This window comes from Quercus suber, unplaced genomic scaffold, assembly GCF_002906115.3.
Source record: "Quercus suber isolate HL8 unplaced genomic scaffold, Cork oak 2.0 scaffold_130, whole genome shotgun sequence".
NCBI classification, from domain to species: domain Eukaryota; kingdom Viridiplantae; phylum Streptophyta; class Magnoliopsida; order Fagales; family Fagaceae; genus Quercus; species Quercus suber.
Window position 1 is genome coordinate 622807 of NW_027069593.1, and position 25953 is coordinate 648759.

Sequence of the window (25953 nt, forward strand, 5' to 3'; positions counted from 1 at the left end):
CTTCGACACACTACAGTCGTGGGTAGTTCTGTTCTGATACCGACACAGTTTTCGAAGTGTTGGTTGTGATATTGGGATATGGACCAGATTACAAGATTACCAATGGGCCTATGTTAATGATGGACCCTTTGTTAACATTGGGCCTATTTGCTGAATCTCTGAACTCTATTTTACTATTTATCTTATTTTTATTTTTGTTAGTATTTACTATTTATAAGTTCTAAGTACTATTTATGGATCTTACTGTACTATTTCAGCTAATTTTTACTTTTATATATAATACTTTCAGTAAAAAGTTTTTAATTTCAATAAAATAAGCAGATTTCAAATAAACCTTTAATATATATTTTTCACTATTAAGAACCCTAAAAGTATAATAATAAAATATAAATTTTTTTTCCCATTCTTACGTTTTTATTGATAATCCCCATTCTTACTTTGTATGAGGTTTAGATTTGACATGTATTATATAATGGGTTTTACTAATAAATCATTTTAAGAAATTTTTTATGAGGAAGTGAAAAAGTAATTGACATTTTTTATAGTTTTTTCAATTTCCCATAAAAAGTTTCATAAAATAGTTTATTAATGTATGCTTTAAGGGCACACATTAAAAGCATTCACATTGGGTCTTGCAAATGTCATATATTGGTAATATTTAGCATCAGAGCCCCAAAACCCACCATTATCTGGTCTTGCAAAGTCTTGCAATTACAAATAAAATTGCAATTGTGCTATAGTGTCATCCTAAAAGTATGATGGCACTGTAGCACTATTGTATCTTATTTTTTAATCACTTTTATTCTCTCTCTCTCTCTCTTTGATGGTCTCCTTTTCTTTCTCAACTCTCTCTTTCCTCATCTTTGTTTTCTCATCTCCCCCTCTCTCACTTTCTAACTCGCTCTCGTCTCCTTCATTCTTCTGGCACCGTTGTTGGCCAAAGCATGCTTCAATGAAGGCGTGAGCTTGTCTGTTGAGACGAGCAGCCACTGGATCTCCTTCAGTCCTTTAGTCCCTCTCTCACGACGATGGTGATTTTTTTGTGTGGTGAGATCAGCATGGTCAAGGGTTGTTGTGGTTCTAGTTGCGAGATCAGCGTGGGTATAGTGGTTTGCGGCGGTGTGTTCGTGGGTTTGCTAATCAAATTTGGTGGTGGGTGGTGATGGATTTGGTCGTGGGTGGGGTGGGTTTCTCTGTATTTGCTGTTTGTGGTGGTGGAGGGTTTTTGTGGTGGTGGGGATGGGTGATTGATGATGGTGGTGGGTGATGTGGGTTCGTGGTGTCGTAGTGGTGGCAGTGGCAGTGGTGGGCAGAAAGCAGTGGGCATGGTGGTGGCTTGGTGGTGCTGGGTTTGTTTGGTTATTTTTTAATGGGTTTGTGGTTGGTTTGTGGCTGGATATTTGCTGGGTTTATGGTGGGTTTGGTGTCATGGCGGGTTTGGTGTCATGGCGGTTGATGTGTGGTGGTTTGATAGTTTTTTTTTTTTAATGGGTTGTGGCTAGGTTTGTGGTTGGTATTTGCTGGGATTGTGGTGGGTTTGGGGTCACTGTGGTTGTTGTATGGAGGTGGCATGGTTAAGAGGGTGGTTGCTGTGTGGAGGTGTGGTTGAGAGAGTGATAGAGAGACAGAAATTAGAAATGAGTGATAGATAATTTTATATTATTTTATTGTATAATTTATATTATTTTGATGTGTTGAATGGTAAAATAAAAGTTAGGATGTTGAGTGTATTATAAAATGGTATGGTATAAATGATAAAGTAGCTTTTGAAATGATAAAATGGAATTTTTTGTAGAAACTGGATGTGAATGATCTAACTAGACCCTATTATGAATTAGTTTCAATTAGGATCATTCCACCAATAGTTTTAGCATGTAAGGACGACATTCCCAAAAAAAAAAAAAGTTATACAGTACTAACAATTCATGATGACAAAGTCATTTTGTTTCGCTCCACCCCAATTTGTATGGATTTTCTCTATTTGAAATGTGTAGTGGGCCTTTTTACAATGTTGGGCTGGGTTGCCTCCTGCGGTATTGGGCCCAAGTGTTCTGAGTAAGGGAGTTGAGACTGGTCCTACAGTAACTCACTTTGGTTTGACTTGTGTACAAACTATGCCCCCTTTTTGCCAGGTTTTGATTACATACCCATGGCAGGCGAAGTTGCTACAGGGAAGTTATGGCAGACAAATATAATAAAGATAACACAAGAAATAAAATGGGCTTCCTGGTTCAAGGAAGGAAAAAAATAGTCTGCCACGCCAAGTAAGGCTATGGAGCTTAAAACCAAGAAGGGAAACCACTCCTTTAATGCGAATAATCTTTCCAGGAAAAGAAATTAATTGCTTTGAGGGAATGGGCCTAAATGGTTTATGTTCAATGAGGATCCTGTTTCTTTGATAGAGAGCAGGGCTTTAGAGGGAGAGATGATATCAACCTATTGGTGCATGCCTGCCATTCTAAGTTCTCTCTTTTTAATTTGTTTTTTCCTTTTCTGTTCTTAGTGCTTCCTCCTATTTTTGTGATTTTCTTCTAGAGGTTCCTATTACTATGATCGTGATCCCTCCCCCTCTGTTGTGCATGGCAAAGGCCCTTTATATAGTGCCTACCATGACTGATTTTTACTATTTTAACCTTTAACTATCTTTGTCTGGTATGAGTGTCCTTACTGACCACTACTAGTTCGTCAGTCGTTCAACCATCACCACTTATCTATGCTGGTTGTGCCACTTCCCATTACCAGACAAAGAAGGCTATTTTGTTTGTTTGTCTGTTGTGGCCCTCCTACCTATTATGGTGTGGGTGCTCTCTTTCTATCCCTCATGACATGCACCTAGTGGTTCCAACTCATTCTTACTTCTTTTGGGTGGCATGTCATCCCAGTAGGACATTTCCCCCAAAAGAACTTGAGCAAGAGCCCTAAAATAGGTTTTCCCTTCTCCCCATTGCTAGACCATGCCCTCTTACCTTTGACCCATGACCTTACGATGTTCTGTATTGGCTGGGTACAGGCTGATGATGTCTGGGTCTTGTGTGTGCTTCACCTTTATGTATGTTAAAATCTGCCTGCCGCTTATGCGTTCACCATGGTTTGGAGGCTCGTCTGCACAGTCTGCTGTTCGTCCTTGACTTTTTATGGTTTGAGCTATTTTCTGATTTCCCATCCTTTTATGGTTTGCTCCCCTTGGGGGCTGGGCTTTCTTTGATGGTGGAATTTTCCTCTTTTCAGCCTTCCCTTTTAATCCTTTCTGCTGTTTTGCTACCTGTTCTTGCCGTTCCACTCTGCCATTGTTGCTGTGATGTTATTTGACCTCAGCCTGCTATGTCTCTTTGGGCTTGCTGCTTATTCTTCTCTCAACGACTCAATACGGTCATTTGGGCTTGGCATTACATGGCTCATGGGCTCTTTTGTCCCATTTATTTCTTCCTGGGTATCCTCGGCCCATTTGCTTTCCTTGGGCTTCCTTGGCCCTTTTACCTAACTCTGTGTTCCTATGAGTTTTTACTAACTCTTTTGGGTTTCCTTAGCCCAATTACCTCATCATTCATCATTGGGGCTCATAGGCTTGCCATCAACCCCTTACTTTCTTTGCTTGCATTACTTTGGGCTTACTATGGTCCATTCTCACTTTTTTACATTACATACTGCCCGTGGGTTTACTACTTCTCTTTCTCCGGGCTCCTTTAAGCCCATTTGCTTCCTCAAGGCCCATTTGTTTATTTCATGGGCCTGTGATCCATTATTCCCGTCGCTTGGGATTAATGGTTTTTCTTTCCACTTACTAACTCTTTTCTGCCCATGCTGTTGGGCTTCTTCTTTCTACTGGGCTATTCAAAATGAGCATCAACAAAATGATATATGGGTTTTCTCTATTTGAATAGAAATGATATAGTAATGAAGAGAAATCTCTATCTCCCATCCTAATATAATTACAAAAATGTCATTTTTTTTTAATAATTACAAACTTACATTTAGTGTTCAAATTTTGTTTCATATATTAGGTATTGCTGTTTGGTAGATATTTGGTTTGTGTTATTTAATATATATATATATATATATAAATTTTATTTTTATATTTATATTTATTTATTGTGTTGTTAATTTGTTGACTATATATATATTATATATTAATAAAAGGGGACAGTATTTTATATATATAAAAGAGTTTATACAATAACAAGCTCAAAAATCTCTAAAGGACATAGTCTACTAGTCTCGAGGTGCTTCATATCCCAAACAAAAGTTGCATATATAAAAGATGGGCAATTATCACAAACTTCCAAAATGCTCTGTTGTTGGTATCCCCTTTTAGCTAGAGCATCAGCACATTCGTTAGCTTCACAATACATGTGAAGTAGATGGACGGTCCATGCTCACACCATAAGGTTCTTGTAATAAGAGATTAACTAAACAACATTCGGTGATAAATCACCATCAATTAACTAAGAAGTAACCATAGTAGAACTATATGGCTTATTGTTTGTTTTAATTTAGGCATGGGGGAGAACAAAGCTCCCGGGGTAATGAAGGGTAGGGTGGGGTGTGGTTTCGGCAAGTTGCCTCAATATATGCAATGGGGCAAGCACATGGAAAGTTAACTCATCTATGAGATTGTGGTGGGACACCCATAATTTGGTTGGCCCCTCATCCCACCCAAATGATATTCCTAATGTACCATGATTAGGTGCTCCTCAATTATGGCAACTATATTCACAATCCTTGGGCCTAATTCCTCCTCATCATCGATATTATTATAATGGGTAAATTGTAAAGTACACCTCTGACGTTTGGGGTTGCTTGGATTTTACACCCTAACATTTGAAAATCTGGGTTTTACACCCTAAAGTTTCATTCCGTTAGCAAAACTCAACCCTCCGTTAGTGACTCGCTTATATGGCTGTTAAATGACACGCTGGCAGCAAATGTGTAAAGTTTTTTGCTAAATCACACTCCAAAAATGAGGTGGCTCCACAAATCTTTGAATTCTACAACGCTTGGGTTATTGATCTATTCTGTTTTGGCTAAAATCAAAACACAAAACAAGTGGTAGGCGTCGTTTCACCAAAAATCAAAAACCCATTCCCAAACTTGCTGATGCTCCTCAATCCCCACTCATCCCACTCACCCAGCCCTCTTTGGTTCATCCTTCTCTGCCAGCTTCTTCTCTTGTCAGAATATATACTAATTAATATAATTAGAACCATATAACAACAGTATAGAGAGAGGCAAACAAACTTAGCAAAATGAGAACTACCATATGACCAAAAATTTATGCAAAAAGGCCAACAGTTTCACAAGTTATAGAGGGGTATTTTAGCCCTTAAGGATGCCATTTGTACCCAAATAATCAAAACAAAAAAACATTACTAAAGCAAGTACCACCATGGGATTTCATCATCTTTAGCACAACAAGCTTTCTTTTAGAATCTAAGGTTCCATTTTGTGTACTTTGTAGAATTAAAAATTTGAATTACTAATAGTTACTACAGATGCTCCCCACAAAGCCTCTCCATCTTGTTTGTTCTAGCTCGCTAGCGATGGTGAGAGATCTGCTTCAGATCAAAGGCGATGATTTGGGAATTTAGTTTTGGTGAAACTAGGTCATTTCTAGCTGATATTGTCCAAAACGGTGTTGTTTTGGAAGCTGCTTGTAGTGTCGTCTTGCTTTCTTTGAAACGACTTTGTTTTGGGGTGTGATTTGGCAAACAAAATCTCTACATCAGCTGTTAGCATGTCATTTAACAGCCATACAAGCAAGTCACTAACAGAGAGTTGAGTTTTGCTAACAGAATGAAATTTTAAGGTGTAAAATCCAATTTCTCAAACTTTAGGATGTAAAATCCAAGCAATCCCAAACGCCAGAGGTGTACTTTGCAATTTACCCTATTATAATTAATTTTGGACCTTTTGGTGTATTAGGTGTTGCATACCATGTGTCTTTTTGAGAAATAAGAGCACCTTCACTTTATCTATGCCCTCAATTAATTTTGATTTTGTTCAATGGGAATCCATAAATTAATGGGTCAATGGACTCATTATCCTTTTGTAAATAAGGTTTTTCTAAATTTTCATTTTTAAAGTAAAATAAATGGCAACTTTGATATAAATCTTTAGCTTATGAAGATATATCTACAGTTTAATCTTAATCATGAGATTCAGTATCAAAAGATACTAGAAAATCTCATTCCCCTTAGGTTGTGGTTCTCTTAGGTGGCAAAACTCGACTAGTGGGTTATGGATTTTTAAGTAGGTCTGGTTGTTTGGATGACAATGGTTATAACTTGTTTAATTTTGATTAGGGATTGTTTTATTCAAAATTTTCGTTTAAAAGTAAAAAAATATAACAAAATTGAGTTGGAAACATGAGCGATTAGGTAGTATATACTAACCTTTCAATGAATCATATGCAGCAAGTACTTCCTTCTCAAATAAAAAGAAGAAGAAGTAGTATATACTATATTATTATCACATCAATTCATATGACTATTTTAGATGTTTACTAAAATAAAGTAGTACATTATTCTATTAAGAAACTCATTAGTAGGGATTGGTTCTTTAGATATTTAGTTGGCTTGCTAATAATTTGAAGATTCGACTTTGGATCTCATAACTTTTACATCCTCATCGAATGGTTTCAAAGCCCACCCATCATGATAGTATGAGTTTTTTTCTTAGTCCCGATCTAATTGGACTAAGCTTTATGATGAACCAAAGAATGAATGTTTACAATGTTTTGTTGCACGTCATAAGTCAAGTGTAACCATGGTTTTCAGACCTAGATTGTTTAAAGAACTGAAAAAAAGAAGGTAAAGGTTCAAGGTTCTTAAGGTTAAACCGCGATGATATTATAATTAATTTAGTAATTAAGTAAAACACACACAAACACACAAAATATTATGTATATTAGTTATAATATAAAATAAGAGTAGTAATGAAAATTTATTTAATTTAGTAGTATGACATTCTATTAAGTTTACTTTAAATCTTTTTTTCCCCACTCAAAGCATCTTCATGCAACCACACCCTAGTGGTTAGAGTTTAACTTGAAAACTGACACACTTGAGCTCAGGTTCTGAATCTAATATGTGCTATCGGTTATATCCGAATTGTGGTTTACGAGATTTCTTTGAAATAAAATTCTATTGGAATAATTTTAGTACTTTTCTTGATTAGCCCGGTTGGTCTAGGTTTTAAAACTACGAGTGTAACACAATTTTCATTTTAATCCCAATTAAGTTATAAGTTGCTAGGCCAACCCAAATATTCGGAAGCTTGGGAAATACTACCAACATGAATTGCTTAGGAACAGTGGCGGTAAAAAAACACGCAAATACATAAAATTTACAATTTCCTTTTACGAGTTTTCATATTATGAAATCATTGCATGATAGTCTCATTATCAATGCTACAAGTTACATCTCTTTAAACGTACACAACCAGGCAATCATTCATCCACTGATCTCCCATTTGATTGCACAGTTCATTCTTTAGATATTTCATTGTTGACAACTTCTTTTTACTGTTGCAGTAGTAACAGGAATGGTCAAAACTAACTTCACAAGCAAATAGACTAATGGATAAGTGTCATGCTTCCTTTTCTTCACTAACTTTTCAGCAAGTTCACCAGTTCCTGGAAGCTCCAAAAACAAGTCATTGCTGCGCATATAAAAAATGTAATTCTAAAGTTGAGAGTCAAGTGCCAAGATAACTGTCTTAGAAAAATCAGATGGATAGAACTTTGCTAGACATATCAACTTTTCCTTATCAAAAGCCACAAATAAATTACTTGGATTCAAGCAAGCCATACGAAGTAGCAAATCTGTATTTGCCTTTGAAAAACGGTTGTTAAGCTCTTGAAGTTTCAAATCTATGACTGTGTAGAATAACTTAACACAATAATGATGTAAATTTGTATTTTGTTGGGTGTTGTGTCGCGACCTTCTACTAACTACAAATATTTCATCAATGTTCAAGATAGGAATATCATGTGTGGTACAAAATGAGGACACTTCAGTCAATAAAGATTTCCATTCATCAGCTCTCATCACTTACAATTATTGCTTAGACACTTTAACAAGATCCATAGCATTTACTATATCTTGATTTTTTAAATATATATATATATATATATTTTTTTTTGCAATGCTGTTGACAACTAATTTATGATCCCTAAAATGTTTTTCATCAAGTGCATGCAGAGCAAATACAAATTCAAAAAATAGAATTAACCTCATAATAGATTGAGCTTCAACTTTTTTGGTCAGAGAGGCCATATTCTTCAATAATCTCAAGTACATCAACAATAGTAGAGAACATCAAAATCAAGTTGAGAATAATCCCATAATATGATCTCCAACGTGTATCACTAGGATGTTAAAAATTTGTCTCTTGATTCAAACCTTGCCCACTTCTACGTACACCCTTCTCTAATTCTTCTTTAATTTTGGCAAACTGTGCATCTTGAAGAGCATCTCGTCTCTTACAAGAGCCTCCAACAACAGTTACTAAATTGCTAACCACAAAAAATAATTTAGTAATGTTAATGTGATTTTTAGCAACAGCAATAACAGTCAATTGAAGTTGATGAGCAAAACAATGGACATAAAATGCTGACTTATTCTCTTTCAAAATTCAAGTTTTAAGACCATTGATATCACCTTGCATATTACTAGCACTGTCATAATCTTGCCTATGTAGTTTCGATAAACTAAAATTATGTTCACAAAATAAAGATTCAACAGCAAATTTGAGTGATAAAGTGGTAGTACTAGCTACATGTACAATACCAAGGAACCGTTCTATAATAACTCATTTTTTGTTCACATAATGAAGAACAAGGGCCATTTACTCTTTCACTGAGATATCACGCGACTTATCAACTAATATTGAAAAGAACCCATTGTCAAGATCCTTGATGATGGCTTTGGATGTTTCATGTGTAACTGCATTCACAATGTCTTTTTGAATTTCATGGTGGGTAAGCTTGCAATTTTTCGGAGTTTTTTGCCACACTTCATTGATAGATTCATTGTAGAAGCTCAAGGAAATTTCTTTTATCAGTTGAATCTTGAGATTCATCGTGACCATGAAACACTAATCCCAGGTATAAAGGAATCTTATGCAATCAACTATTGCATTTAATTGAACCCAATATTCAATTTTATCTTGATTTGATTGCTTAATCAAAATACTTTGAATATGTTGCTTTTCCTTCATTAGATCTTCACTCTTCTTGATAGCTTGATTATGAGCACTATTAACTCCTCCAACATGGGATGATAACTTCTCTTTCGAATTCTAAAGGTTGAATCCCTTCGTTACAAAAGTCTCTCCTCCTACTTGCTTACCAACATCTTGCCCAAATAGGTAGCAATATAAACAAACTACTGCATCCTTATCTATACTATATTCCAACCAGTTTCTATTTACATACCAATCTGATCTAAATCGACAAGGCTTTTCAGGAAAATTTGTTGGAGGGTATTTATGGAGAGTAGGTTGACAAGGGCCTTTTTATAAATAAAATCTTCTTATTTCATCATGATTATTAAGATGATATATTTTCTTGTAGCCCAGGATTTGAATGAAGATTTTCTAAGTTAAAGTCAACATGAATTCGCTTAGAAGATGAAGATGAATCTTGCACAGGGAATGAATTTTGCACAGGAGATGAATCTTGGGTACTTGGTTTTTTTTTTATAAAATATTTGTCCATAATTCTAGCAAAAGAATAAAAAATAAATTAGAAGTTCATTTGAAATATTAATATAATTATTAATTATTGTTGTTTAGTTGTTTCATTATTTTTCTTTATTGACTACTAGTAGTCTAGCACACACCCCACTATGCATTATCCACTGGCTCAACCCACTGCCTAACATAATTTAATTTGTTTGTCTTTTATAATGTCTTGTTCAGTTACTTTTAATGCCTTTACTACCTGTCCACTTCCCCAATCCAAATATCCAACCCCACGGCCCCATGGCCCCCATCCACCCCCCACTCAACAAACAAGAGCCAATCAACATTACACAAAACATTAAAGAAATATAGAATATTCACAATACACAAAACGACAAACTCATAAACCGATATAGTCAAAATGTCAAATAAAGGCAAATTAGACATTAGGTAAAGCTATTCAATTCCAAAGACAAAGAGAATCTCATTTTTCAGTTCAAAGAGAAACAAAGAGAGCTCCGCTCTCACTCTCAGAGCACAACAGAGATGAGATAGACGAAAAGAGAGAGAACTGAAATACCTTGAGGGGTGGCACCGCGGTAGCATGTCGAGGACTCGAGGCTAAGGCAATCTCTTATCTGATCTCGCTGTTGTTGATGTGCTTTGGGACCAGGGGCGGGGTCTTGCTGAGTTGCTTTGTTGCTATTGCTTAAGGCCAAGGCAATCTCCAATCTAATCTCGTCGTCGGCAATGTGCTTTGGGACTAGGGGCGGGGTCTTGCTAAGTTGCTCTGTTGTTGTTGCTGAGTCTGAGGCAGAGGCGTTACTCGTTGAGAGCTTGAGACGTTGATTGCTGAGGGCTGAGGATGAGGTTCTTTTTTCCCTTTAGGTTAGGATCTCAATTTTGGTTTAAAATTTGATCAATTGGTGTATTGGGTATTTAGTTTATAAAAATTTAATTATTATAATTTTTTTTGATTTAAAATTTTGTCTGAGTAGTGAGTGAGGATTGATCTTGGGCTTTTTTCCCTGGGGTATATTGGGCATTTGGGCTTGCTATATTATAATTTTTTTTCTTTCAAATTTTAGTTCAAAATTTTTTTTTTTGGGCTTTATTGGCATAAAAAAAATTGAGGGTGTTTACAAATTTTTTTGAAGGGTAGACAAATATAAAATTTTAAATAATAATAATAATAATAAATTTTTTTTTTCCAGGTCAAGGTGGTCCTGTGACCACCCTAGCCTTAACGTGCTAGCGCCCCTGCTTAGGAAATGTTCAAGGTATTGCTAATTTTATTACAAATTTAGATGGTATCTTGTATGGATGGATGCACATGAATTATTCCGCACTTATATTGCCAAATCAAATTATTATTAAGAAAAATGTTATGTTTATAATATTTTCATAATAAATATTTTGTGATAGGTTGATACTGACTGTTATTTATGGGTAAAAAAATAATTTAAATGGTAAGTTCAAATTATAATTAATAACAACTTAACACCTATAATTTATTGTAAAAATATTGTGGACATAACATTTTTTTATTATTAATGGGCTAAAAGTATAGTTGCTACTTGATATATTTAATTAAGGCAATCAATTATTATTATTATTATTTGTTAGAGAAAAAAGAAATAGATCAATAGATTCTCCCCCAAAAAAAAAAAAAAAAAGAAGAAGTAAAATATGAATGAATACGAAAGAACAAAATTAGTGGCTAACGCAGCATTATATGTCGGGTTCAATGTTCATACCTTTAATCCACATTTATACTTTTATACACTTGCCATAAATAAAAGTGTAATTTAATTAGTATAAAACTTCCTCGAGTCATGAGATTCTCACACACAATAAATTTCCAAAAGGGAGGGAAAGCCCAACCCCAAACTGTTCCAAATTACCGCTAAAACTTCCTCGTTACTCATTACTCAACTCCCACACATTTTATTTTGCTCCAAAAATTTCAAATAACTCCCGCGTCTTTCTTTTCCTCGTCCCCTCCCTTTTCTTTCTTTCCCTCTTCCCATAAACCTCCACATTTTTTCTCTCACTCACTCCGATCTGAAAACTTCAACTGCTCTGAGCTCTCTAGACCCAAAAAAACCCACTTGTTTTTTGTTTTTTGAAGAAATGGGAAATAGATCGAGAGCTAAAAAGGCTGAGAGTTTCGGAAAGGGAAAAGTGACCCCTCTCCAAGTCGCATTCATCGTGGATCGCTATCTCTGCGACAACAACTACTCCCAAACTCGCTCCAGTTTCAGAACCGAAGCTTCTTCTCTCATCTCCACATCCCCAGTTCAAGAGGTACCCTTTTACATTTTTACTAAAATTCTACGATTTGGGTTTTGATTTTTGCTACTCAATCTATAATGGGTTTTTGTTATTTTTCTAAAAATCTGCGAATTGGGTTTTGATTTTGGCTACTCAATCTATAATGGGTTTTTTTTTTGTTATAGGCACCGAAGAGCTTGTTGACTTTGGGGGCGATGTTGAATGAGTACATTAGTTTGAAGGAGCAGAAGGTGATGTTGGAGCAAGAAAGGGCTCGATTGGATCAAGAGAAATCTCGGGTTCAAACGCTCTTGCACGGTATGCAATCCGCCATGAACACTTACAATGCAAGCGGAAGCCTCCCGTCGCTGCCACCGAATATGGCCGCTGACACCACGAGATCTGCTGTTGTGGCGGTTCCACAACCAGTCCAAGCTAGTACTTCAGGTACAATCTTGATCCAAGTGGTTAATTCTGTGTGTTGTAGACTTTACGTTTGATAATATTATTGAAGCGCTTTGTGAATGTTATATGCTAACTCTGAGTTAGGCTTTGCGGATTTTCTTTGAATTGTGGTAGTTTTTGTATAGATTCATAGCAAGTGTTTCTGGGAAATGATTAGGGCTTGTACTAGCTTATTCCCATTATACTTGATTTGATGTAAAATTGGAAAAGCAAATGCAAAATGATTGGTTTTTTTTTTTTTTTTTCTAAACTTTTGGGAGATGTAAGAATTAGGAACCACTTGTAACAACTGAGATCTATCTATTATTGATTCATGAATTGTGCTAGGCCGATTGTAGTCTTAGGTTGAACAATTGGGATTTGGGGTTGGCTTGTGGTACTAAGCACATTAGTTTATTTGCAATTCCAATGTATCGGGCCATCGAGAGTTTGCTCTATAAATGATTAGGTTAGTTTATATCAAGCACTTTACTTTGTATGACTTTTGTATTTAATGCCATGATATGAACCGAGAAGACAATCTAAGAGTAATTTTGTTTGTCTTGGTGTGCACCAATTAGGCTGGCCAGTGCAAAATACGCCGACTGTTCAACCAGTGTCCACTCCTTCCAACGCCATTATGAATCCTGGGACTTTATACACACCAATCACAGATCCATCTGCACAAAAAAGAAAGCATGTTAGGGTTGCAACAGATGCGCCTCCAGCTGCAAAGAGATCTCGCTGTGAGTTACCCACCAGAAAGCTTCCAAACAGAGGTAGTTTTTATTCAGACTTTAGCTTTTATGCTATGTCTCTAATTGTTCTTATTTCTGGTCCCCAAAATTTATTTGAGATCTCTTCTTGTTGCAGGTGCAAATATACTTTCACAATCAGTTAATACAGTTGATTGTCAGGAAATTGCTCAGCCATCTAGTGCATTGCAACCATCGCCTGATAACTCTCATCCTGTCGGGCCGTTGGTTCAAGGATCCAGTGTTGCCAAATGTTTGTTCAACCAGCCTTCGCTCTCCATTCCAAGCAATTCATCTGGTCCTAAGACTCCTGCAAGAGCAAACTCCAGTCAAAGTGATAAATCCACATCTCCTCTGGAGATTTCTTCCAATGTCAATTGTAGTAACAGCAATACTCCTCAAGAGGTTACACCAACTCGTTGCACTGTAATCTCATCGAAGAGAGTTACTGTGAGTCCAAACAAACAAATTATGTACGCTATGGAGAGGAGCCATTGCATTTCCTCCTCACCAATTAAGACAAATTTGAAGAGACAGAGTAAGAGGGATCATGTTAAAGGAAGGCTAGATTTTGATGGATCTGATGTGGCAACAAACTCAGACAAACCTATTGCTGATGAAATTTCTACACCAGAGTCTGGAAAGGAAGTGGACATTTTTGATATTGATCTGTCTAATTTAGATGCATTTGGAGATTTCTCCTTCACTGAAATGTTAGATGATCTTGATCTTGGCTGTGAAGGAATTGATTATACTTGCAATCCATCCCTGGGTTCTTCGATTGACACTGTTTCAGGGTATTGTTTTTATTTGAGCCAATTGTATTTCCTATTTACTTTTCTTTCCTTGATTATTCACCAGTGTTGCTCCAATTATTTTATCTGACATTCTTTTCTGCATTATGCAGATCATCATCTCATGAATCGGTGGATGGTAATGTGGGGGCTAATCAAGTTATGTCAGAATATACGTCAACTGTGACTGAAGTACTATCAGAGAAAGGCATGAATATGAATGGTGATAAAATTGATCCTTTACATCTCTACAATGTTAATACTATCCATGCACTGTAAAATTAATAAAAGTAATTCATTGCTGCAGGCTCGGATTCTCTGACTGCAGTGAAGTCCATAACAAAATGCATACGGATTTTAAGCCCTGGTAAGTTCATTGTTTAATTCTCCTTTTCTCATGTTTCCTCTCATTTTTGTTTGAAGGCCTACACTTATTAATTTGTGGTCTTTGAAATTGCAGCAAAAAGTTGTAGGAGTAATTTGGATCGGGATAATTGCTTTGCAAGCAACTGACTGGTTGAAGGAATGACTCTTAAGTTGACATAGGGGCTGTACATTTTTGTGGAGGTTGCTGTTAACAAATGAACATTGAAGAATCAAATTCCTTGAAAATTCTTGATCAAATGTACTTAGTTTTCCCTTTTCTGTTCAAATGTGAATCGAATGCTTAAACATATTCATAGGAATAAAGAGGACAAATTAAGGACATTTTGTATCAAGCCAAGAATGTCTGCAGTTTCTCTACTTCATCTGGGCTTCCAATGAAAATTGGTGTACGCTGGTGAACCTGACGAAGAAGAAAGTAAATGTCAGCTATGGTTGGAATTAAATTCCTTATGAAATTACTCTTTCCTAGTGAATTTTACAACTGATAGCAAGACACTTCTTTTGTTCAAAGAAGCTCTTTGAATTTGTGGGTTAGTCCCTATTGTAGCACAAATTTCCAATATCTTTTTACATTTGTTACATAAATCAATTGTAGAAGTGCTATGTTTGATTTTGCAAAAAAACTATTGATAATGAGAAGCTTTTATTACCTCCTCTGGTTTGATGTCAAGTATTCTCTGGTGACCATCTGTTGCTTTCCCTCCAGCTTGTTCTACTAGATAGCTCATTGGTGCACACTCATACAAGAGCCTCAAGTTCCCATTTTTGCTGTTCTTGTTCTTGGGATTACCATAGATACCACCATATAGCAACATTCTATGGATTTCCCCCACAAGGCATCCTATGTAACGACCAGAATAGGGCTTGCCATTGGAGCCTGGCAGCCTAAGGTGGCTGAGGTATTTCTTCAGTTTTTCATCCCATAGGTCATAATTACCTTCATTGAATGAATAGATTTTTCCCAATTTTGGTATCTCTATATTTTCATGTGTTAAAACAAATTCCCCATGTGAGGGGTCCAAGGTGAATGCAAACACCCCTTTCCCTATTGAGAGTGTAAAGACAACTGAGCTTGAATATAGGCAATAGCCAGCGGCCAGTAGGTTGCTTCCTGGCTGGCAAACACTGGTGATGCATTTCTGTTTTTCCTGATCTAGCTGTGTTGTTGCAGAGTTGAACAATTATACAAATTAACAGGAATGGAAGCATTGCAATAATAGTACTGTAGTTCCCTATCTCTTATAGTTATAGGGTATGCTGGACCAAGGCAATCAACAAGTTTGCTAAGAGAACTGTATGCCTATCCCCTTGGGACATTGAGCTGAGGTTTTTAACATGAAATCAGTTTGTGCATTAAAATGCTGTTTGATGTTTCCCATTAAGCATGTCTTGGATCAAATTCTTTACCCATGTTGCAAAATGTTAGGATGGCATAGATTAAATGTCATTTTATTTTAAAACATGTGTTTGAGACACATCACCATTAGGCATGCGATTATTTTGGACTTTTGAGACAAGTACGAGGGGCTCTTCTGCATCCAAATAGGCTGGGAAACCAAGTAAAGTGAGATTAACAATAGAGACAAAACGATTTAGAATTGTCTGTATTCACTTTTCATGCATTTGCTTACAGAAAATGCAAAATGAGAGGATTACCGTGGAGTTATCGTCAATGTCAACAAGACATTGCTCATCAGGGCCATATATGCCAAAGATGGAGCCAGTAGTCAAGGAGGTGTCAATGTTGGCAGATCCGTCAATAGGGTCAAACACTACAATGTAGTTTCCCGAGTAAGTTTCCTCCACCGCAACAGGTATATCTTCTTCCTCGGATGCTATAATCCCCGTGCGGCCACAAGACCTTAGGCAGTTGCAGAACAACTGCAAATTAAGAACCCATCGTTAACTCTTTTTGTCAAGCTTAATGTTGAGTAGATTACACCGTTCACCTAAAGCTTATAATGGGAGAAGTTATCAGCAGAATTAGACCTCATTGGCTACTGTGCTAAAATTGCATTTGGATAATTTGAAATCTTAAATCATAAATTGCAATGGAATAACTATATGTGCCTCACTATAGTCTAAAATGTTTATGGTTAACTCAGTACTGCTATTATTATTATTATTATTATTAATAAGGAGGTTAAAATACAAATTACATAAACTTCGTCGTTATTTATTTATTTATTCAGAACTTTTATGTTTTATTGTTTCATTTCAATCCTAATTTCCATGTCCACCAAATACCAATATAGTATCATTTTGGAAAATGAAAATGATTAAAATCAACATTAAAATTGATGAAACTTGAAGTAAGGACTAAATTAAAAACAGATTGAAGTGAAAGATCAAAGAAGTAAATGAAAAAAAAAAAATAATTCAAAGAACTAAATTGATCGATCAAAGTTAAGAGGATGTTACTTTCTACCAATATAATATAAGAACAAAAAAAAAAAGCTTATAAATTGATTGGTGCCATTGGTATACTTTTTATAACGGGTGAAAACATGGTTCGTAATTTTGTATGGTTTAATAAAAAGTTCAACGCAAAACCAACCTCATTGGAGATAACGTCAAGTTTCTTCTGATCTTCACCTTGGATATTGATAGTTCCATGAGCCCCAGTGAGATTAATAATGCTTGACCTCTGAAGCAGCGAAGCGATTTGCTTGCAAGCCAATGAGATGCTTGAGAGGACAATCGTGAGCTCGGCGTCAATATTACCTGCTTGTTCTTGCTTTAGCAGCCATATTGTTAGGTTCTCAATATCATACTGGCTCTTCTTTTGCAGTTTGGTCTCTGTGGATCCCAGAGCTGCTTTGCATCGGATCCTGGCCGCAGTGACATCGCTTGTGAATGACTGTCTCTTGAGGCAGCGAAGATGGAGAGGAAAGAGGTTAGAATTAGGAGAAGAAGAAAGAAAGTTGGAGAAGAAGGTGTGGTTTTGGTAAGACGAAGTTGCAGTTACTGCAACCATTCTCTCTCTCTCTCTCTCTGTGGCTCTCAGTTCGCTATTACAGGGCCCTGCTTATCTTGCTACCTTTGACAATTGTGTGATTGTGATTCCCTAGGATGAAAATTCCGAGTAACTGAAGGCAAAAAGTTTATCAAAACAAAAATAACTGAAGGAAAAAAAAAAATAAAAAAAAAAAAAAAAAAAAAAAACTTTCAAACACGGGAAGGTGGCTTTATTAGGTGGGGTATTAAGGATTAATTTTTATTTATTTATTTATTTTTTTTGTCTTGAAAAAGGGTATTAAGGAAATATTTAAGATTCGTTTATTTTGCTAAAATTAAATTTTTATTTTTATTGAAAATACTGTAAATTAAGGTAAAAGTTAGTTAAAAAAGTATATTAAGACCTATAAATAGTATCAAAAAGTGCAGTGAACCTCATAAATAGTAGTAAAAATAAGCTGAATAGTAAAATAAGCTAACATTTTAATTTGAAGTTAAACACACACCAATAAGTTAGATTAATTTGGATGGGTGGATGGTGAAACTGAACAGGGATGGTTCTTCAATTGGGTATCCAGGTAGATCTTTTGCGAGAGTGAAGGGAGTTCGATTAAAGGCTTCATTCGTAACTTTAATATACTTACCACCATCACGGTCGAGATGTGGGCTCTATGTGATGGAATGCTATTTTTAGCAATAAGTGTTGATATTTCTAACTTAGAGCATTCACTGTAGTGGTGCTAAAAAGCTATATTGGTATTTTTAGCTCCTTAAATACCTAAAATCCTTCTATAGCAGTGAAGCTATATGTATAATTTTTACCTATACAGCTACAATGCACATCTATCTATAGATGTGCACTGTAGCTTCAAAGCTAAAAAAAAAAAAAATATTTTATTTAACTTTTCTCTCTTCTTTTCATTAAAATATTCTCTCTCTCTCTTCCTTTTCTATCTTTTCTCTCTTTCTTTTTGTCAGACTCAGTCTCAGCTCTCTCTCTTCCTTCTCTATCTTTTCTCTCTTTCTTTTCATCAGACTCAGTCTCATGGCGTGATCGGCGATGGCTGGTCTAGTTCAACGGTGGTTTGGGTTTGATTTGGGGAATCTGGTTCGGCGATGGCTGATCAGCGATTGGCGATGGCATGGGTCGGTGGGTGTTGTGCCTCTTGGTCTTGTTTCTTCTCTCTCTCAATCAAGCTCAGATGGTGGGTTTGATGGTGGTCTGAGGTGCTAGCTCCATCACCGATTTGTTCCGCTGTGTTGGTTTTTATTTATTTATTTATTATTATTTTTTTATCTGTGGATGTTTTTATTATTTTAATGAGTTTTTCTGTGGTTTTTCTGTGGTGATGGTGGTGGTGCCGTGAAGGGTTGTGGGTTGAAGAGAGGGAAGAGAGGGAGAAGATAGAGAGAAGATGAATAGTGAAAAAAATAACAAATAGCCGATTGTGGATATATATTATTTTATTGTGTTGAAACCTAAAATAGATCCACTGTTGCAGCATATGTGTAGGTAAAATAGATAAAGTGGTTTTTTATGGTGCCAAATAGCTATAATTATAGCTCCACTGTTGTGAATGCTTTTATATGTGGAGTTTTCCACTTAATAAATAGCAACTCAACAAGCAATAGCAACTCAGTAGGACGGCTTGATGCATTTCAGTAGCCAAAACTAAATTGAGCCATTATATATACTTAAATATGAAGTTAAATCTTTTTTATAAATATTATTTAAACTCAATTTTCTTGTTTTAGATGAAAATTACTAATTAATTAGTATTTTTTTTTGCTGTTGAGAAAATCTATAGACCTAAAAAATTTGAAAAATATTTTACACCAATTAATGTGGCAACTTGATGGTGGTAAGTAAAAAGATGATGTTAGTGGTGGACTTAAATGAAAATTAGTAAAAGTTTGCTATATTAAAAATTTGTCAACTCAACTGTTGTGATTTTTTTTTGTTTGTTTGTTTGCGTATTGCTCTTTTATTTTTTATTTTTTATTTTAAATAAAATTTTTTAGAAGTGCTACATTTACAACATTTTCATAGTAAATCCTAGGTGTTAAGTTGTTACTATTTCTAATTTGAACCCACCATTAAAATTACTTTTTTGCCCCACCATTAATAGTAGGAGAAAGACTCCCTAGGTGGGGTCCTTGACCTTCGTCTGTAATTGGCATCCTTTCCACCATTAGGGGAGGCGTCAGGGCTGGAGGAGGCTCGCTTTCACTGTGCATGACGTAGCTTTCTCTTTAACTGGTCAACTTCCAGTGGCAGGGCTTTGGTATTCTCCTCATGAGAGAGGTGATCCTTTCCCTGGGACTGGCTTCTACCGGTCCGGATAGTATTCACACTCCCTTCCCGATCTCTTCTTCGCTCGAGGTTGACAAAGGGATTTTCATGTTGGGATCCTATGGATTCTGCCTGGTGTGGACCTGAACCTACCATGGTTGAATGTTGCACTCATTATCACCCAAGTATTCTTCCCACAGACGGCACCAATTGTAAGGATCTGATTTGAACTCCTAGTCCAATGGATGTATGGACTTAAGCCCAAAAAGCCCAAATAATAAATTTGAAGAGAATGTGTTGGAAAACTGGGTTTTAGTGAATTAAGTAACAGATCAATAGATTTCGATGACAAAGAAAGAAAGATAATAGACGTTCATTAAGGAAAAACGTCCTCGGCCAAGTCTAAGGAGACTGATTCTTAGGTATTGCCTTTGAAGTTTTATTACAAGCCTGGTTTTATATTGTTACAGTGTTTCTTTCTTTATTTTTTGATCCTCCTTCCTTCAGGGGTCTCTTACATTATATATCTCCCTATTGGTGATCTTGGTCTTTCATTTGTTGATTATCCAAGCCACCACTTGTGTGCCCATCCCATCAAACACTTATTCTGGCTTTCTGTGAGTTGTGGTAGCCAAGACAGCACTGTTCAAGGGTCTTCTCCACATAAATGCGGTCAGAAAAGTAGCTGTAGTGCATTAAATGCGGTGGTAACAGCTTTTCCTTAGGTACCTCTTAGCTTCCACTTTTTGGTACACTCGAGGTGTACGTCCCTGTCACTGGAGCTTCCTAGAAGATCGTTTTGATCAATGTGATCCATATTTGGTCCGTGTTTAGCTTGTTCGAGGAGATATTCCTCATCGGACCACCTTCCCAGTCATATTATGTTCATGAAGCTCTGAGCTCAAACCACTAACTACTGTTTAATCGTCCTTGGACAACTCATGCTCTTGGCCAAGGCCCAAGGCCCAATATATGATTTGGGCCTTTAACCCTACAGTTTGCCATATTAAAAATTTGTCAACTCAATTGTTGTGAATTTTTTTTTTTTGTTTGCGTATTGCTTTTTTTTTTTTTTTTTTTAAATTTTTAAATAAAATTTTTTAGAAGTGCTATATTTACAACATTTTCACAATAAATCATAGGTGTTAAGTTGTTATTAGTTCTAATTTGAACCCACCATTGAAATTACTTTTTTGCCACACCATTAATAGTCAGTAATAACTTGACAATTATGATTTATTAAAAAAAAAATATTATGGATGTAGCATTTTTTTTTTCATTTGATAAACAAATATTATTTTATTTACAGGTTAATATTCGACTTTAATTAATACTATTACAATGAAAGAAACAATCATATTGGTTAAAATTTGGGGCATTTTTTCTACTTGGGGGCCTTAATCGCCTCATTCGCCAATAACATAGAGTCGGCCCTGCAACTTAGCTAACCTATCTTGAAACATCTTCTCTCTAATAGTAGGAACCTCTTGGAAACCTTACCCAACGTGTGGATTGAACATACATTTAGGAAATTGCATTGTCAAAACTTGGCAACTGTAGTACTTGTATTTTTTTTTTTTAAAAATCTTCGTAGTGTTTCTATGTTATGCCCAAAAAAAAAAAAAAAAAAATCCTTTTGGAATGGGTTTTGGGTAGACCTAACAAACAATTTGGGTCAATTGGGTTTAGGTTTGATTTGATTAGATTTGGGTTAGAAATGAATAGTTCTAAATGGATTATAAAACCTATGATCCTTACCCTTTCTTTTGATGGTCGAGGTCAATTTAGTATGACATGTATTTTTTATGCAACATGGTCAATCAAGTGGTTAATGACATTTTATATGTTATAGTACATGGTACTCCCTCCCTCTTACATAGAGTACATTTTTTAACTAATTAAAATAAATGGGATTTACCATTTATGTGAGGGGACAGAGTAGCATGTAACTATATTTTGGGAGTACCTAATAATTTTTTGGAGTATTATATAGTATATGACTAGCATTGGTGACTCTGGTACAACAAAAAACTTGCATCTATCACATGCACTAGCATTCATTGCAACCAATACTTATTGTTGGTATTTTTTATTTGAATCACGTTAGTTAATATCGTGAGAGTTTGTAGTTGTACACCTTTGAATTTGTAATGTTTCATTTGAAACATGCATGTAATGAATTTATTTAAAATATGATAAGGGTATTTTTAGACCTACAAAGCTGACGACATGACAAGACTGACGAATACATTTTCGTCGGCAGATGGATCTAGAGGAAGCGAACCTTAGTTAGGCGAACCTCAATATGGACAGACCCAACAAAGGGGACGGACCCCAGGTGGATGGACCTAATAGAGGGGGACGCATGGTACTCACGTGGCTCCCACGTGGCTGGAAGTGCTCACCAAAAATCCTGATATGGAAAAGCCTTGCACCTTACGCCCAACCATAATTGAGGGTCATCTACAATGAAGACCATCTCGAAAAATCCAGAAATTTGATGGAGAGTTCTCCCCATAAGGAAAGGCCTTCCTCCTCAAGAAATTAAGGTCAAATCTACACCACTATATAACCCCCAAAACCCTCTTTCACAAAGGTACGCATAATTTTCCCTAGCTTTGGTACTCTAGAGTTGTGAAGAGTTCTCTAACTTAACATTCGGAGGGTATTTGGCTGGTACCACACTAGTACTCTCTATAAGGTATTCTTCTTTTTTTGTGTTGTACAGGTTTGGTATCGAGAACGTAAGGACTGTGCGACTTAGTGATGATTTTTTGGCATCATTAGTTCGTCTACTTGTGGACTTGGTAATGAATTCGTCCACTTAAGGACTTCGTAATAAACTCTTCCACAAGCGGACAAGTTCACTACCAAGTCCACAAGCAGACGAGTTCATTATGAAGTCCTTAAGTGGACGAGTTTATTACGAAGTCCTTAAATGGACGAGTTCATTATAAAGTCCACAAATGGATGAGTTCATTACAAAGTCCACAAGCGGACGAGTTCATCACCAAGTCCACAAGCGGACGAGTTCATTACGAAGTCTTTAAGTGGATAAATTCATTACCAAGTCCATAAGTGGATGAGTTCATTACCAAGTCCACAAGTGGACAAGTTCATTACGAAGTCCTTAAGTGGACAGATTCATTACGAAGTCCACAAGTGGACGAGTTCATTACGAAGTCCACAAGTTGACGAGTTCATTACGAAGTCCTTAAGTGGACGAATTCATTACGAAGTCCACAAGTGGGCGATTTTATTACAAAGTCCACAAGTGGACGAGTTTATTACGAAGTCCACAGGTGGACGAGTTTATTACGTAGTCCTTAAATGGACGAATTCATTTCCAAGTCCACAAGTGGACGAGTTCATTACAAAGTCCACAAATGGACGAGTTCATTACGAAGTCCTTAAGTGGACAAATTCATTACTAAGTCCATAAATGGACGAGTCTGATACTAAATCCTTAAAAAGAACGAATTAAGTCTAAAGTGGACGGGTTCACGCCTACAGGTTAAGTTATAAGTACTACATGGATGCGTTCATTCCTAAAATGCATCAAGTCCTTAAAAGGACAAACCAAGCCACCCATGAGTACCTTCGTAAAAATATAAGTCTCCTACCCACAAGTGGATGGACGACCAAGCAACCTATCTCTCATTAAAATTACTTAAATTCAAAAGTGATAATATATTACAAATGACTCAAAAATAAAAATTTATTTTCATCATATTCATCAAATTGCCTAATCAACCCCATCTAAGTTAACGCTATCATCATATTTATAATTTTGCAAATTTATTTCTTCATTAAAATTTTCTTCATTGTTATTCGTCATTAACATTTACTATCTCTTCTTGTTCTTTCCATTTCTATAAATTTTTTTTGGCATTCTAGTTTCTTGGACTTATAACAATAACAATTAAAATAAAAATAAAAAATTAAAAAAAAAATTAAAATATTAAAGTGAAAGGTAAGTGTGTACTGTGTAGTCAATTGTAGGAGGGAGAGGAAAAAAACTTATGAATATGTTATTTTAGTAAGCTAAATTAAGAAAAGTAATAATTTTGTGTTAAAAACAAATCTAACAACTTGTTAGATTCAAATAAAAGTACAAATTTTAACAAAAAATCTCATTTTAAAGCATTTGTCTATGTATCGTACGATACGTATAATTTTACGATACGATACGATACGATTCATACAATACACACACTGTATCGTACGATTCATGAGTACTTACGATACGCTGATACGATACGGAACTTTTTACACACGATTTGATACGTATCGTACGATACGTATCGTGTATCGTACGATACTGACAACTATGGTACATGGTACTCCCTCCCTCTCTCTTACATAGAGTACATTTTTTAACTAATTAAAATAAATGGGATTTACCATTTATGTGAGGGGACAGAGTAGCATGTAACTATATTTTGGGAGTACCTAATAATTTTTTTGGAGTATTATATAGTATATGACTAACATTGGTGACTCTGGTACAACAAAAAACTTGCATCTATCACATGCACTAGCATTCATTGCAACCAATACTTATTGTTGGTATTTTTTATTTGAATCGCGTTAGTTAATATCGTGAGAGTTTGTAGTTGTACACCTTTGAATTTGTAATGTTTCATTTGAAACATGCATGTAATGAATTTATTTAAAATATGATAAGGGTATTTTTAGACCTACAAAGCTGACGACATGACAAGACTGACGAATACATTTTCGTCAGCAGATGGATCAAGAGGAAGCGAACCTTAGTTAGGCGAACCTCAATATGGACAGACCCAACAAAGGGGACGGACCCCAGGTGGATGGACCTAATAGAGGGGGACACAGGGTACTCACGTGGCTCCCACGTGGTTGGAAGTGCTCACCAAAAATCCTGATATGGAAAAGCCTTGCACCTTACGCCCAACCATAATTGAGGGTCATCTACAATGAAGACCATCTCGAAAAATCCAGAAATTTGATGGAGAGTTCTCCCCATAAGGAAAGGCCTTCCTCCTCAAGAAATTAAGGTCAAATCTACACCACTATATAACCCCCAAAACCCCCTTTCACAAAGGTATGCATAATTTTCCCTAGCTTTGGTACTCTAGAGTTGTGAAGAGTTCTCTAACTTAACATTCAGAGGGTATTTGGCCGGTACCACACCAGTACTTTCTATAAGGTATTCTTCTTTTTTTTATGTTGTGTAGGTTTGGTATTGAGTACGTGAGGACTGTGCGACTTAGTGACGATTTTTTGGCATCATTAGTTCGTCTACTTATGGAATTGGTAATGAATTCGTCCACTTAAGGACTTCGTAATAAACTCTTCCACAAGCGGACGAGTTCATTACCAAGTCCACAAGCAGACGAGTTCATTACGAAGTCCTTAAGTGGACGAGTTTATTATGAAGTCCTTAAATGGACGAGTTCATTATAAAGTCCACAAATGGATGAGTTCATTACAAAGTCCACAAGCAGACAAGTTCATCACTAAGTCCACAAGCGAACGAGTTGATTACGAAGTCCTTAAGTGGACGAATTCATTACCAAGTCCATAAGTGGATGAGTTCATTACCAAGTCCACAAGTGGACGAGTTCATTACGAAGTCCTTAAGTGGACAGATTCATTACGAAGTCCATAAGTGGACGAGTTCATTACTAAGTCCACAAGTGGACGAGTTCATTATGAAGTCCTTAAGAGGACGGATTCATTACGAAGTCCACAAGTGGACGATTTTATTACAAAGTCCACAAGTGGACGAGTTTATTACGAAGTCCACAGGTGGACGAGTTTATTACGTAGTCCTTAAATGGACGAATTCATTTCCAAGTCCATAAGTGGACGAGTTCATTACAAAGTCCACAAATGGACGAGTTCATTACGAAGTCCTTAAGTGGACAAATTCATTACTAAGTCCATAAATGGACGAGTCTGATACTAAATCCTTAAAAAGAACGAATTAAGTCCAAAGTGGACGGGTTCACGACTACAGGTTAAGTTATAAGTACTACATGGATGGGTTCATTCCTAAAATGCATCAAGTCCTTAAAAGGACGAACCAAGCCACCCATGGGTACCTTCGTAAAAATGTAAGTCTCCTACCCACAAGTGGATGGACGAACCAAGCCACCTATGAGTGCCTTGGTAAAAAAACTAATTCTTTCTACCTATGGGAGGACAAATGAACCAAGCCACTCGCAAGTGCCTTGGTAAAAAATTTTAAGCCCTACCTATGGGTGGAAGGACGAACCAAGCTACTCATGAGTGCCTTGGTCAAAAGTTTAAGTCTTCCTACCTACGGAAGGAAGGACGAACTAAGACACTCCCGAGTGCCTTGGTCAAAAATCTAAGTCCTTCT

At 36.2% G+C, this 25953-nt stretch overlaps 2 protein-coding genes across 2 annotated transcripts; one reads left to right on the forward strand and one right to left on the reverse strand.

Moving 5' to 3' along the window:
• The first annotated feature begins 11581 nt into the window (after positions 1 to 11581).
• On the forward strand, positions 11582 to 14991 carry LOC112004100 (uncharacterized). Its single transcript, XM_024036324.2, has 7 exons — positions 11582 to 11988; positions 12141 to 12402; positions 12981 to 13178; positions 13273 to 13951; positions 14062 to 14171; positions 14256 to 14315; positions 14409 to 14991. The coding sequence occupies exons 1-7, from the start codon at positions 11815 to 11817 to the stop codon at positions 14459 to 14461; spliced, it is 1536 nt and encodes a 511-aa protein (XP_023892092.2). The 5' UTR covers positions 11582 to 11814; the 3' UTR covers positions 14462 to 14991.
• Positions 14523 to 17430, reverse strand: LOC112004101 (fructose-1,6-bisphosphatase, chloroplastic). Its single transcript, XM_024036326.2, has 4 exons — positions 16893 to 17430; positions 15992 to 16216; positions 14986 to 15492; positions 14523 to 14735 (listed from the first exon to the last, which is right to left on the reverse strand). The coding sequence occupies exons 1-4, from the start codon at positions 17310 to 17312 to the stop codon at positions 14664 to 14666; spliced, it is 1224 nt and encodes a 407-aa protein (XP_023892094.2). The 5' UTR covers positions 17313 to 17430; the 3' UTR covers positions 14523 to 14663.
• Between the last annotated feature and the right edge of the window lie 8523 nt (positions 17431 to 25953).

Coding starts and splice junctions, on each gene's coding strand:
- LOC112004100 (XM_024036324.2), top strand. CDS start 11,815: ATGGGAAATAGATCGAGAGCTAAAAAGGCTGAGAGTTTCGGAAAGGGA. Junction 12,403..12,980: donor AGTCCAAGCTAGTACTTCAG/GTACAATCTTGA, acceptor TGCACCAATTAG/GCTGGCCAGTGCAAAATACG. Junction 13,952..14,061: donor TCGATTGACACTGTTTCAGG/GTATTGTTTTTA, acceptor TGCATTATGCAG/ATCATCATCTCATGAATCGG.
- LOC112004101 (XM_024036326.2), bottom strand. CDS start 17,312: ATGGTTGCAGTAACTGCAACTTCGTCTTACCAAAACCACACCTTCTTC. Junction 15,493..15,991: donor ACATTGACGATAACTCCACG/GTAATCCTCTCA, acceptor GCAACAACACAG/CTAGATCAGGAAAAACAGAA. Junction 14,736..14,985: donor TTGACATCAAACCAGAGGAG/GTAATAAAAGCT, acceptor CTTCTTCGTCAG/GTTCACCAGCGTACACCAAT.